The sequence below is a fragment of the Sinocyclocheilus grahami genome, unplaced genomic scaffold (assembly GCF_001515645.1).
Source record: "Sinocyclocheilus grahami isolate Dianchi unplaced genomic scaffold, SAMN03320097.WGS_v1.1 scaffold15.1, whole genome shotgun sequence".
Taxonomy (NCBI): domain Eukaryota; kingdom Metazoa; phylum Chordata; class Actinopteri; order Cypriniformes; family Cyprinidae; genus Sinocyclocheilus; species Sinocyclocheilus grahami.
Window position 1 is genome coordinate 438,233 of NW_015505194.1, and position 13,653 is coordinate 451,885.

The 13,653-nt window shown below is 34.8% G+C and overlaps 1 protein-coding gene and 1 long non-coding RNA gene across 2 annotated transcripts; one reads left to right on the plus strand and one right to left on the minus strand.

The window, feature by feature from the left end:
• The first annotated feature begins 52 nt into the window (after positions 1-52).
• On the plus strand, positions 53-6,066 carry LOC107601331 (uncharacterized). Its single transcript, XR_001610914.1, has 3 exons — positions 53-63; positions 279-289; positions 5,991-6,066. It is a non-coding gene; the product is annotated as an uncharacterized lncRNA (long non-coding RNA).
• LOC107601316 (DEAD-box helicase 1) lies at positions 6,001-13,584 on the minus strand. The gene is made up of 26 exons (XM_016293473.1): positions 13,489-13,584; positions 13,325-13,376; positions 13,155-13,218; positions 13,047-13,076; positions 12,786-12,882; positions 11,986-12,033; positions 11,765-11,848; positions 11,608-11,691; positions 11,434-11,510; positions 11,288-11,360; positions 10,633-10,709; positions 10,426-10,540; positions 10,198-10,336; positions 10,041-10,101; positions 8,962-9,060; positions 8,627-8,716; positions 8,357-8,545; positions 8,206-8,257; positions 7,913-8,059; positions 7,730-7,821; positions 7,547-7,619; positions 6,996-7,068; positions 6,863-6,905; positions 6,681-6,776; positions 6,480-6,600; positions 6,001-6,388 (listed from the first exon to the last, which is right to left on the minus strand). The coding sequence occupies exons 1-26, from the start codon at positions 13,502-13,504 to the stop codon at positions 6,258-6,260; spliced, it is 2,223 nt and encodes a 740-aa protein (XP_016148959.1). The 5' UTR covers positions 13,505-13,584; the 3' UTR covers positions 6,001-6,257.
• Positions 13,585-13,653: the final 69 nt, after the last annotated feature.

Sequence of the window (13,653 nt, forward strand, 5' to 3'; positions counted from 1 at the left end):
TTATTAATTTATGGTTATATATGTTCATGTATATTTTTGTACATGTCTATAATATTTTGAAATGTATTTATTTAATTAATGTTTATATTTATTTTTATGCTATTTTTATCTGCTAAGTTTTAAATATATTTAGACATATTTAAATAACACACATACAAAACTTTAAACTGCAAACAAATCTAATAGACAATAAAATTCCCAGTAACAATTTAGATTAGGCAACATATTCAGTATTAGTTAAGAGTTCTTCAAACTCGTAATTTGCTACTTTTTGATAGTAAGAAAGGTTGTTGTTTGTAGTAGTTATATTTAGGTATAGAGTAGGGTTAAGTGAACTAGAATATGGTTATGCAGAAGAAGGCATTAATATGTGCTTTATAAGTGCTAATAAACTACAAATATACTAGTAATATGCATGCTAATAAGCAACTAGCTAATTGTAAATAGTAATAGTGTTCCCTAATCTAAAGTGTTACCAAATGATTACTTTGACTTCTAAGTTTGACAGAGCACATTTTCTGAAGGTGCTGTAAGCAATTTAAGGTATTTCTCTAACAACCGCCAGATTTAGCCACTGATTTTGCCCTCCAAAGACATGTCAGCCATCTCAATGTCAGGAAAGATGAACATCCGCGTGATTGACAAGCAAAGAGTGTTTCTGATTAACTGCTTCCTTGACTCTTCTTTGTTGTTTAAAAGTCTAGGGCTGTCAGAGAAACGTGTGATTTTTTTAGGACATGTTCAGGGTGGTTAGCATACTCAATTTGTGCTCAGTCTAGACTTCTTTCTCTTAAATCCATTCTCTCTCCTCATTCATTTTAAATCAAAACCATAGTGCGTGGAAGTATCATCTAACCCCAGTGGGCGTTAGGGGATCTTATCGTTAAGGCTAACGGCTAGCTGCGGTGAGAGAGATATAGGGGCTGCTGTTGCGCTGGTCCAGCTCCAGACACAACTGCTATGATTTAGGCGCCAGTCATCTCTCCATCCCGCTACTGACGGATGAGGCGCTGGAGCAATATGTTCTGGGTGAAATCAGAGACAACGTATTGAGTTGTCTAGGTGTGTGTGTGGGTGGGTAGGTTGTGCAATCTGCCTTAACACTTTTCATTTCACTTGCTGTGTATCACATTATATAGAGTGAATGAAATGACCCTATAGAGGTATTTAAAGAGACAGTTCACCATAAATGACAGTTCTGTTGTTATTACTCTCATGTCATTCTGAACTCTTTTGGAATGTCTTTCTTTTGTAGAGCACAAACAGTAACATTAGGTAGGATGTCCATGCTGCTATTTTCCATTCAATAAAAGTGAATTGCCAAATATTATTTTTTTTTAAAGATTTTTAAAAAACATTTTTTAAAGAAGTGTAATTTTATTTTTTTATCTAAATATATTTGTTTTATTTATTTTTAGATATTGAAATTAGTTTAAAATATTATTTATATAATAATAATAATAACACTATTGTTTATTATACCATTTTTAAACAATTTCAACATTTCTGTCGAATGTTATATTTTCTTTACAATGCATGAAATAACATTAAAAAATCAGTTACTCAACAAAATAAACATTAATTGAAATAAAATGAAATATAAAAAACTATATGAAATATAAAAATGATTTTCATTTAGTTTTAACTTGAATACTAAAATTATGAAAACTAAATAAACTATAATTTAAAAATAAATAAATAAATATATATATATATATATATACAGTATATATATATATATATATACATATATATATACATATAAATTAAAATAATAATAATAAAATGATGAAAACATTATTAAAGTGTAAACCGAAAATTTTAAACTATATAAAGTAATAAAGTAAAAAATAAAACTTTTATAAAAAGTATGTCAAACTATAATAGCAAAAAAAAATTAAAAATTTATAAAAGCATGTCAGTGATACTAAAATTTTTTCTAAAGCTCAACAGTAAGATTTTTATTTCTGATTGTCTGGTCAGGCCAATAAGTTTTAGATTTCTACTTGCCCTGTTAATGTTTTCTTAGACTCTTTGAATCACAGAAGATTGTAAATGCATTTTCTTTATTAGTTTAAAATAATTGTATTTTAAATAATAATAATTATATATTTCATTAAAATAAAATTCAAAGTTTTATTTTTAAATATATTTTTTCCTAATTTTTTTATTTTTTTTAGATATATTACTTAATATTTATTGTAATTTCTTTTAATTATTTATTATTATAATTTTTTTTTTTATTTTTATTATACATATTTAGAAAATGTTTTCAATATTTCCATCAAATTTGACATGTTCTTTATAAAGCAAAGCATAAAAATGAACATGAATCATCAAAAAATGTAAGGTTTTGTATTTCACTTGGTATGAACAGCTTTTAAATATCAGTCAGCAAACGTACTTTTCAATCACTTTTGCAGTGAGCAAACTAACTACGCGATTAAGTAGATTGAAACAAGGGGCAGTGGCATTGCAGCAATGGAGACAGAGGACACGAAAAGAATGAATGAGGGATTGAATGAGAGGTCAGTGAAAGAGTGAGTTCAGTATTGACAGAAGGTCAGAATGAGAAGGAGTCCCCAGGCTGATGGATGAGAGTCGGCCTTTGAGAAGAGACAGAGCTGCAGACACATGAGCACAGCAACAGACAGTGCAGAAACAGACAGATGGTTAGACGGATGAGCGCGAGTCCTCTCTGCTGGACGGATGGTCACACTGCTCAGAGCAGTTTCGGGTGAGGAGTCAAAGTTCACGCTGGGTTTAGGGTCATCATCACTGACACAGAGTGACGAGTCAAAGGAATGTTCTTAAAACACTAAATCAACTTTTTCACAAGCTCTCTGAAACTTTTTCAGCCTTGACGGGTAATATGAATGGCTAGTTAAGTATTGTAGAGGTTAGTTGTGTGGACTGATGGTCTGTGTACTGGTGTGAGCAACAGGCCAGATCCTGTCTGTCTATCTATCTATCTATCTATCTATCTATCTATCTATCTATCTATCTATCTATCTATCTATCTATCTATCTATCTATCTATCTATCTATCTATCTATCTATCTATCTATCTATCTATCTGTCTGTCTGTCTGTCTGTGCCATTCATTAGTGACAAACTAAACTCCGACCGTTCCGTTTAATGTGGGCATAGTTCAAGACTTGGGCATTTATGAGTATTCCCACCCTTTTCTCCTCCCCTCTCCTCCTCCTTCCTCCTCTCTCTGTCATCAAGTGATGATAAATGAAAAGGTTGTTCTTTAGAGTCTTGTTGTTGTATTTAGTAAACACACATCAGTGTATTTATTTATATGGTGTATATTACATAACAATGTACCATTTCTGTTGAATCTATCACCCACACATACATCATATCCTGCACTGACTGTCAAATCAGCACTATTTTATGTAATGCAAGTATAAAGCATGAGAATATACACTCTAATACTGGCGTCTTCAACTTCCTAGAACAAAGACTGCTTGTTTGATAGATTTATGTATATTATGTATTTAATGACATTACAAATAACCATTACTGATGTACAGTAATCAAAATTTAATTTAACAATACATTTGAGGTGGAAGGGACAATAGAATATTTAGCTGAACTTTGAGTTTGAGTTTGTGAGATTGTGCTCTTGGTAACAGTTCATGTGGTCTCTGTATGTGTCTAGCAGTGACTCATGCTGTCAGATTGATTCAGTGCACCTTTCCTTTAGCCTCAGGGATGAGTCTGAGAGTTCAGACACCCATACAAGAGTAAAACACCATTAAAACTGTTGAGGGTCGTAGTAAATCGTGATTATAGTAGCTAAATCATGATAAGATTGTAGCACTTCCTGTGTCCTTTATCTACTGCCGTCTCTATATACTGTGAAAATCTGCTCTTACTGGCTCAGAAACATTTGCATCATCAAGGCAAGTTAATTTTCTCAGGTTTTTGGTTCAGAATAACCAAAACATCACTCACACGTGTTTGATACGGCAACTATGAGGGAGGAGGAGGACTGTGGTTGAACCTTTTACTTTGGACTCCATCCAGGCTACATACAGTTTGCTTTGTGTTTGAAGCATCTTTACACCAGGTATGCTGCAAAATTAACTCACTTGTGGTATTCGCTCTCATTCTGAACTTATTTGATCTTGGTTACCTGCCACAGGGACATTTCTCATTACCAGGTGCAGAGGAAATGCCCTATGGGCTAGGTGGGCAGGACCTCCTGTACCTTATTTTCTAACTATAATCCGGTGCTCCAACATAAATCCCTCACAACATTCAAAACTGTGTAAAGGAAGGTGGAGGCTTTACAAGTAACAGCTTCCTGGAATGTGACTGAATTTATGTAGCTGTTTGACTCAACACAGTTAACCGGGCCTGAAACTGAATGCCTGTCAATCACAAAGTTCCACAAGTCCCGCCCTTTATGTGTGTTCATTTGTAAAATATTTTGGCTAATTTGAATATTAGAATATAGGTCTAATTTTTAAACATTTCAACCCACTTGGAACAATTTTATAGATTTTTAGTGCAAAAAAACAAACAAACAAAAACAATATTACATCTGGACCTGCTTTTAACCTTGCTGTTGGCCCCAGTTATATTTTTATGTCACCTAATCTTTGTTCTTTCCACACCATTTATGTGAAGAAAATCACCTTCAGACTTGGAAGACATGCAATATTATGTGTCTGAAATGTCATTAGTCCATTGAGAAGCAGGATGTTGAATGGGTTAAGTTGAGTCTGCAGGGTTTAGGAAGTGAGCAAAAGGCGGACAAAGGTATGTAGTTGTCACTGTTTCACCACTGGAAATAAGACGCATGCTCTGGCAGCTGGAAACCATTTGCTTCCAAAGATGCTAAGGAGTGGAAACACACACACACACGCACACACGCGCGCACACACACACACAGAGAGAGACAGAGCTACTGCAGTTACATAACATTAAAGGAGAAGTGAATAACAGACAAAAAATATAAATCAAAACTTTTAAACAACTTTTGATAAATTTGGTTGATGGTTCAGGATCGAGGTCGAATATTATGGGTTCCTGTCAGGAACAGGAACTCGATCAGTGTTTCAGCACCGGCAGGCTCCGTGATGTCCCATCTGTTGTATGAATCCATAAGTAACTGTATTATATAATCAAATTTAGGGTAGGAATGTAAGTTGAGGTGTGTGTGTGTGTGGTCTTGTGTGGATTAGTTTAAAATGCAGGGCTGTTTACGAGCACTGCTGTTAGTTTGGGTATAATTACAGAGAGATGTCCCCAAGTGTGTGTGTGATTTGAGTTTAAACAGGAGTCTGTAATAACATATGCGTGCTAGGTTACTAAGAGTATAGTGATGCAGTTTTGGATTATTAATGAGATTTAACGTCATTGCCCTCTTTTGGACATTGCTCTACTATAAATAAAAGTGCAGCTCCATTAGGACAAGTCCGCCACCTAGTGTAAGTATTAGGAACTGCAGAGTAAGTGGAGCATAGTGAGCATGCAATAGTTGCAGTGCTATTAGGAATATAAACGTATACATTTAATATAAATTAGAAATAAAACATTTCATATTTTATTATTTCAGTATTTTAAATTTATTGTTACAGTTAGCTGATAAACTTTAATTTTGTTTTTGGGTTTGTCATTTATTAATTGCTAATTAATTTTTTTTGGACTGAAATGTCTGGAGCATATGCACAAGCTGCTAAACATTCAGCAAAGAAAACTGAAGTGTGGACAGCACCCTATAGCATAACTTCAGTAAGTGTGTGTCCTTGGAATAGGCGGTGTAATTATATTACTGCATGGAAAAAAAAAGAGAGTTAAATGTATTTATAATAAATTATTTAGCTCTTATTTGATTAAAATAATACTTAATGTATTTTTAGCTATATAAGAAAAACTATTTTAGACTATTTTGTCTAATTGAGCTTAAACCTCACCTGTTTCCTCAAAAACTGATGAGCTCTGCTTACATGGTATAAACACAATAACTCAAGAAAACAGAAGCATTATGCTGTTTGAATTTATTTCCGGTTAATTTGCATGACTACAACTTAAGTGCTTTAGAAAAACAAAACTATTTTTTCTTCATTCCAAAATATTAAAGAAACCACCACAAATCAATAACAGAACAAGCCAATTTCCTTTTAAATTCCTGCATGTCAAACCTTATGAACCAGAAATTTAATATTTATATTATGTAAAGTTAGTGACTGTTGCGTCTTCCTTTGTGGTTATTTCAGTGTGGCGTATGCAAGTGAGCTCTAGAAGGCTTTAAAGAGCTGGTTGGGTAGATAGCTGAGATGAAGGAAGGACGTTTGTGCTTCTCTCTCCAGGTTGGCTAGTTCCTGTACGGTCGGGGCCAGTATATCCACATGGCCCTTATAGAGACCACCTGGGGTGTGTGAGAGGAAATAGATATAGAGATAAGTAACAGATACAATAAATGGAAGCATATAAACAGGACACCTGAAAGATATACTCACCCCCCGCAGTCCTGCGCTGCCCGTAAGTCACTTTGCCATCAAATTCATCCACAGGTACTTTGATGTCAGGTTCACACTGAGTAATGGTGCATTTCAGATGTTCCTCGATTTCTGCCAACAACTAAAATGGAAAAACAATTAAAGTATAAAATAAGTTCAAATCTTGTAAATGTCATGTAAATGTATTGAGCGAGTTCTCACCTCTTTCTCGTTGTACCAAATAGTACACCCTCCATTCTCTTTGAGTCTGGTGTTATAGCAGCTTTTTCCTCTGCTGGCACAAACATGGTACCACACCTGTGTGAAACCCCACACAAACACACAATTAACACACTAACACATTACATTTTTACACCGCCAGTTCTGCTTTACTTCCTGCTTACCTTCTCTTTCTCCATAGCAACCAGAGATATAGCCAAACCCATCCTGTAATGACATCACAAATATCAATGAATGATTAAAATGTAAACGCAGTCAGATGGTTATCTTCAGCTAAAGATAAATGCTGGCTGTCACCTGTCCGCTCTGCCAACTCTTCCAATGCGATGAACATAGTTCTGCTTCTCATCTGGTAGAGTTACATTTATCACTGCAAAAAAGACAAGACTGCAATTTTCTGTTTCTGAACTTTAGATAGGCTTGACTAATATTTTTTTTTTACTGATATTTGCAATGTTGTTATGTTTTTTAAACAATGGGTCTATTAATAAATGGCACAAGCAGCATTTCAATGCAATCATTTTGCAAAACAATCTATTCAAATTATTTTTTATAATATTTTTTTTTAATAATGAAAAATTATTTTATAAATATTTTAATAATAATTAATTTATTAGTATTCTTTATTTTGTTTGATTAAATATATTATAGTGTTATTATTATTAGCAATAATTTGAAATTATTAAATGCGTTTTAATATTATTATTAATAATAACAATAAAAAATCATTCTGCATATTAGTTGTAGGAAACATGAACAACATTTTTGGTATCAGTCATTAAAAAATATATATATTTCACACCATTGTGAAGGTAAATTCATTAAACTGAGAAATTCTTCTTTCTTACCATAAGGAACGCCACGAATATCAATTCCTCTAGCAGCCACATCTGTGCAAATCAGAAACTTCACTTCCTGTTTCTAAAGTAAGGATGATGAAAGGATACTTCAACAGAGTGGCTATTATCAGTAAAAGTTATTTAAATAAATAAAAATATAATAATTTAAATTTGATTCCAGTTTTTCTTTACCTTGAATTGCTCCAAGTTATATTTGCGCTCATTTGGTTTCCTGTCGCCATGAAGACAGACACAAGAGAACGGGTGTCCTTTCTTGTCTGGACCTGTAGGAAAAGCCAAATGTTTGCATCTAGACTTGATCATATATAATGGCTGTTAGATAATGAAGCTAAAAGCCCGAGCTGTGTGCCTCACCTCCTCCCTGTTTGATGAAGTACTGCTCCAGATTGTCACAGTCGATCTTTGTCCTGCAAAAGATGATGGCCTGATCCATCTTATGCTCCTTAATGGCTCTGATCGCATACTCTCCCTTCAGAATCTTAATGGCCTCTGACCACATCTCTGATAAAGCCATATAACATGATTCACTGCAAGACCTTTATATCAGACCAAGTCAAAGTCCTTTTGAATTGTTCACAATTGATAATACGAGCCTAGAAATATTCAGATTTTTCACCATGATGTTCTTAATGGCTGGCTATTCTTACCTGAAGTGTTGGCTCCAGGTCGTGTGTCATCCTTGGCATGAACTTCATCAGTCTGTGAAAACACAACATCAGTGATTTAGACTGTTCCGACATTCCGGAGTTTAAAACGGCAGAATGAAGTGAGATCTTTGCTAGTGTTAAATATATGTACCCTAATGTGGTTTTTCAACAGTTTCTCCCAAATTCGGTCTTTTTTTGGGTTGACTGGCACCACCACGTGATGGACCGTTTCTGGTACAGAATCTTCTCCCTTCAGATCCACCCATGTGGGGAAATGCATGATCTTCTCTGAGAGCTTCTTCACATCGAATGAGTGCAGTGTAGCAGAGCAAACTATCACCTACAACACATACAGTAATTCATTCATTAAGAACTGCAGCTGACAACTCTATAGAAAGTAGAAATCTAGCGCTTTGATCACCTGCAGTCTTTTGCCGTCTGAAGTAACCTGTGGGATCTGGTTGTAGATCCTCATGATGAAGTCAGTGTAGCCAGCTGTGAGGAGTCCATCCTGAACACATTTATTCAGGCAGAAATTATAAAGGTTTTTTCTTTTTTTTGCACTTTCCCATATGTTCAGATAAATTTAACCCACAATCTTGATGATGATACACATTTGTTTCTGGCTTTTTATAAATTGAGGCATTTACAGTGAAAACAACAACTCTCAAATGCTGTCAACAGAACTTGTAGTTAAGCCAAAGCATTCCTTTAATGTAAAACTGTTCAGAGCATGAACGTAAGTGTTCAACATACACACTCATCCAGCACCAGGAAGCGGACTTGGGAAAGATCCAGCTTTCCTGTGGATATGAGATCATCCAGTCTGCCTGGGGTCCCAACCACAATATCAACCTAAAAGGACAAGTAAAAAAAAAATTATAAACACAGAAAGATGCATAGTATTATAAACTTTGTTTAATGTTCTGTATTATGGTCTTGGACAGGAGTCTTAAATCACTTTCAAGATAGATAGATAGATAGATAGATAGATAGAGAGAGAGAAGGGAGGGTTACATATTGTATCAAATTAAGTGTTGCCTTATTAAAACTGGTCTGTGATCACTTTTGTATAGTAACATTATTTTAATTGATATTTTGGTTACAATGCTATCAAATAATCATTATTGTACATACTTGTTTACTGAAGTTATATCTATATAATTTAATATTTAATTTTATAAACTAACATTCAAAACTGTGGGGTCAGTAAGATTTTTTTAATGCTTTTGAAAAGTCTCTTATGCTCATCTAGTCTTCATTTATTTGATCAAAATACAGTACAAAAGTAATATTATGAAATATCATTACAATTTAAAATACCTGTTTTCTATGTCAATAGGTTTTAAAGTATAATTTATTCCTGTGATGGCAAAGCTACATTTTCAGCAGTCATTACTTCAGTCTTCTTCGGTGTCACATGATCCTTCAGAAATCCTTCAGAAATCTGATTTGGTCCTCAAGAACATTTCTTATTATCAATGTTGAAAACAGTTGTGCTGCTTAATATTTTCATTGAGAATGTTTTGTAATATTTTTGGTGTTATTTTTGTTCAGGATTCGATGAATAGAAAGTGCAAAAACACAGAATTTATTTGAAACAGATCTTTTGTAACATTATAAATGTCTTTACTGTCACTTTTGATGAATTTTATGCATCTTTGATTAATAACAGTATTAAGTAATAAAAGTATAAGAAATCTTTAACCCCAAACTTTTGAATGCTAGTGTATATTTTAATTTAGCATTAAAGATAACTTGATATATTTTCACACAATAATATTTTGAGATCAAAAAATAATAAAAGACCCCTGGTTTAAGATTTGTACACTTACGCCGCTTTCTAAAACGGAGAGCTGCTCTTTAGCAGCCACTCCTCCGATGATCAGAAGATCCCTGCAATAACATCATGACGTTCAGTTAACTCCAAATCCCTCTGCAGACACTACAATAATGCAACTCACTGCAGCTCTTCTGTTACTCTCAGCTCACCTCAGTTTGGGGTTATCAACATATTTCTTGAACTGGTTGACATTATTGAGGGTTTGTTCAGCTAGCTCTTTAGACGGCTCAATGATGAGAGATCTGGGGGCGTTAGAACTGGATTTGACCTGACTCACTTTAGCACTGCCTGAGGACAATACACATCACAGACAGAATGCAAGAAACATTAATACAAGCCCTGCAGGCAGTGAAAAATGAATGTGATTTGAAGCTCACCTGTCTGGCTGGATTTGACCACATGACCGTCTGAAGCCTGGTTCAGGGCCACATATCCATCTTTAGGTTGGTTTTTGAAAGGTTCATCACCAAAGTTGAATTTCAGTTCAGCATTCTGGGTTTGATTGACAAACACACATTTTGAGAAAAGCTGTTTTGTAAGACAAATATTACGTAGCAACAACAAGCTGTGTATATGTCAGATACCTTCAGCACACAGGAAGCAAAGAAGGGCTGGTTTTTCAGCTGTGAAGGGATCTCAAAAGCCAGACCCAGATCATTACCTGCGAAAGACAAACAGGAATCAGTTACAGCGGCTTCCATTTGCATTAGGGCTGCACTGTATACTGATATTACAAATAATATTGTGGTACATTTATAGAGGTACACTACTATTGAAAAATTTGGGGTTGGTAAGATTTTTCTCTTATGCTCACCATTTATTCAATTTTATTTGAAACAGTTGTGCCTTTTAATATTTTTGTGGAAACAGTGATACATTTTTTTCAGGATTATTTGAATTAAAATAAAATACAAAAAAAAGCATCTGAAATAGACCTTGAAGTATTTGAAATAGAATTTGTATTTGAAATGGAAATCTTCTGTAACACTTTAAATATCCTTACTATCACATTTGATAAATTTATTTCATCCTTGTTGAATAAAAGCATTAGTTAGTTAGTTAATATATATCTTACTTACTCGGTAAGGTAGTGTATAACATTATTTTATGAATTATTTTACCTAATCTGGATGACAATTCAGCATAGCTCTGCATAGTGTGACATGCTTAATTAAATTAAATTAAATCAAATCATTCACTAAAACCATTTCAAAGGCATAAGTTAAAAACAAGGCTTACCATTTTTGGAGAATGACATTTGGCCTTTATCCGGATCTACGTAGCATCCGATGGTGTCATGCATAGTGAACTCCTAGAAAAGGCATAAATCATGTCAATCTACCAAAACTTGAGTGTCAAATCAAATTATCCTTGTCATACCTTACCTCTCCATAACTATCAAACTGCTTATTGTGAGATTTCTTTCCAGTTCCTCCAAAGCCAAATCCATATTTGTCCGTTCCTAAGAGATTGTAAAAACAGAATACCAAACATTCTGATTACTGAAGTAATGACATGGAGTTGACAGATCAGTGTAATGAGGTCTTACTAAAACCTACCCAAGTCCAGTGATGCCTGGGCAGTAGACCAGCCCACCCTGCACAGCCCTTGATCGTGACAGGTTACTTCATAATAATACTTCCCTAGAGAAAAATCAGCAGAATAAATCCCAGGAATCCGTAGGTTTTGGGAAGAAACAAAACACAAAATAGATACCTTTTGTGACCGCTTTGGTGGAACGACAGCCATGCCACTCTTTGAACTCTCTGCTCTGACAGCACAGGCCATCTGCACCAATAGCTGAAGGAGAAAAGCCAAAATGTAATATAATAATAGTTGCAACAAAGTAGTTGAAATAAGCTTCCCGAATCACAATGAAAAGTTCAGAATGAAACCAGGCTAGGCCTTTCACATATATATGGGTGTTAAATACTTACCAAATGCAGGACTTCTGTCATAGGGGTTCATCTGCCATTTATTGAAAACTGGAATGGACAAGAAATCCAAAAAGAACAATCAATAAATCAAAACAAACAAAAAATATATTTTGAGCGCAAATGTCTGGAATGTAGTTTCTGAAATAAAATCCTCTATATCTAGCAGTCTCAATATACAGGTGCATCTCAATAAATTAGAATGTCGTGGAAAAGTTCATTTATTTCAGTAATTCAACTCAAATTGTGAAACTCGTGTATTAAATAAATTCAATGCACACAGACTGAAGTAGTTTAAGTCTTTGGTTCTTTTAATTGTGATGATTTTGGCTCACATTTAACAAAAACCCACCAATTCACTATCTCAACAAATGAGAATATGGTGACATGCCAATCAGCTAATCAACTCAAAACACCTGCAAAGGTTTCCTGAGCCTTCAAAATGGCCTCTCAGTTTGGTTCACTAGGCTACACAATCATGGGGAAGACTGCTGAACTGACAGTTGTCCAGAAGACAATCACTGACACCTTATTTATTTACATTTCTATTTAGCTTTAAATTTACTTTTATTTCAGTTTTAATAATTTCAGTACCTCAACTTAATTCAATTAGTTGCCAAGGCAACATTTGTACTTCTAAAACATTGTACTGTGCTGTGTTCAAAAGGGAAAAATCCCAGGGAAAAATAGGAATGTATCGCCATCCTGTAGTAATTCTTACCCATGGAACATCAATGTAAACTAAGACCGGCTATATACATAAATGTGTTAAATGCTGATATATAGATGAAGGTTTAATCTACCTGCTCCTCCTGTCTTAACAGCATTGCGTCCCTTCTTCCCCTCCTGCTGGTCTTTAAGGGTCTCATAGACTATCTGGATGACTGGAATACTGAAGGCCTACAAGACCGCATTGATTTTGTGTTCACATTTCACTGCTCCTTTATATATAAAATACACTTCTGATGTGTGTCAACAGCTGTTTTTATGGTCAAATACAAAGACACAGAAAACCCAACACTGTGCTAATCAGCAATTCTTAATGTCTACGGTTGCACACTTACTCCAGTTTTTCCGCTCCCAGTCTCAGCAGCCTGTAAACATAAACACACAGGTGAGCACAGAGGTGGTGATCATGCAGAAACAGACACTGCGCTGGATAGGGATCTCACCATGAGCACGTCTCCTCCGCCCAGAATCAGTGGGATAGATTCGGCCTGAATGTCTGTTGGCAACCTGAAAGAGAGGGTCAAACCATTAACTACTTTAATAATGCCCAGATAACTAACTTATTAATGCATTTATGATGTGTATAAGAACCAGGAGAGACTGTCTAACTCACAGCCAGTCCATTTCTTCCACCGCCTGCGCAATTTCAGGCATCACTCCCATTTCTATAAAGCAAAACGAAAAGATATCAAGAACGCAAATAGTTAAACCACACTCAATATATAACTAAATACATATTCTTATAGTTTTGCTAAAATGTTGACAGGTAAATCTCACCGCCAAACGCTGCCATAGTGTCAAACTCCTGCGTGTGTCTCCACCGGATGTAACGAGTGCTGGTTTCTGTTTTGGCAGAGTGCTACGTAGAAAAAACGGTCCGTGCGGATTATGCTTCCGCGCTTCAGTTCCGCTGATCTTGTTTTTATTAACAAAAGAGATGAA

Coding starts and splice junctions, on each gene's coding strand:
- LOC107601316 (XM_016293473.1), bottom strand. Junction 11,692..11,764: donor CACCAAAGCGGTCACAAAAG/GTATCTATTTTG, acceptor ATTTTTCTCTAG/GGAAGTATTATTATGAAGTA. Junction 6,777..6,862: donor TTGCTATGGAGAAAGAGAAG/GTAAGCAGGAAG, acceptor GGTTTCACACAG/GTGTGGTACCATGTTTGTGC.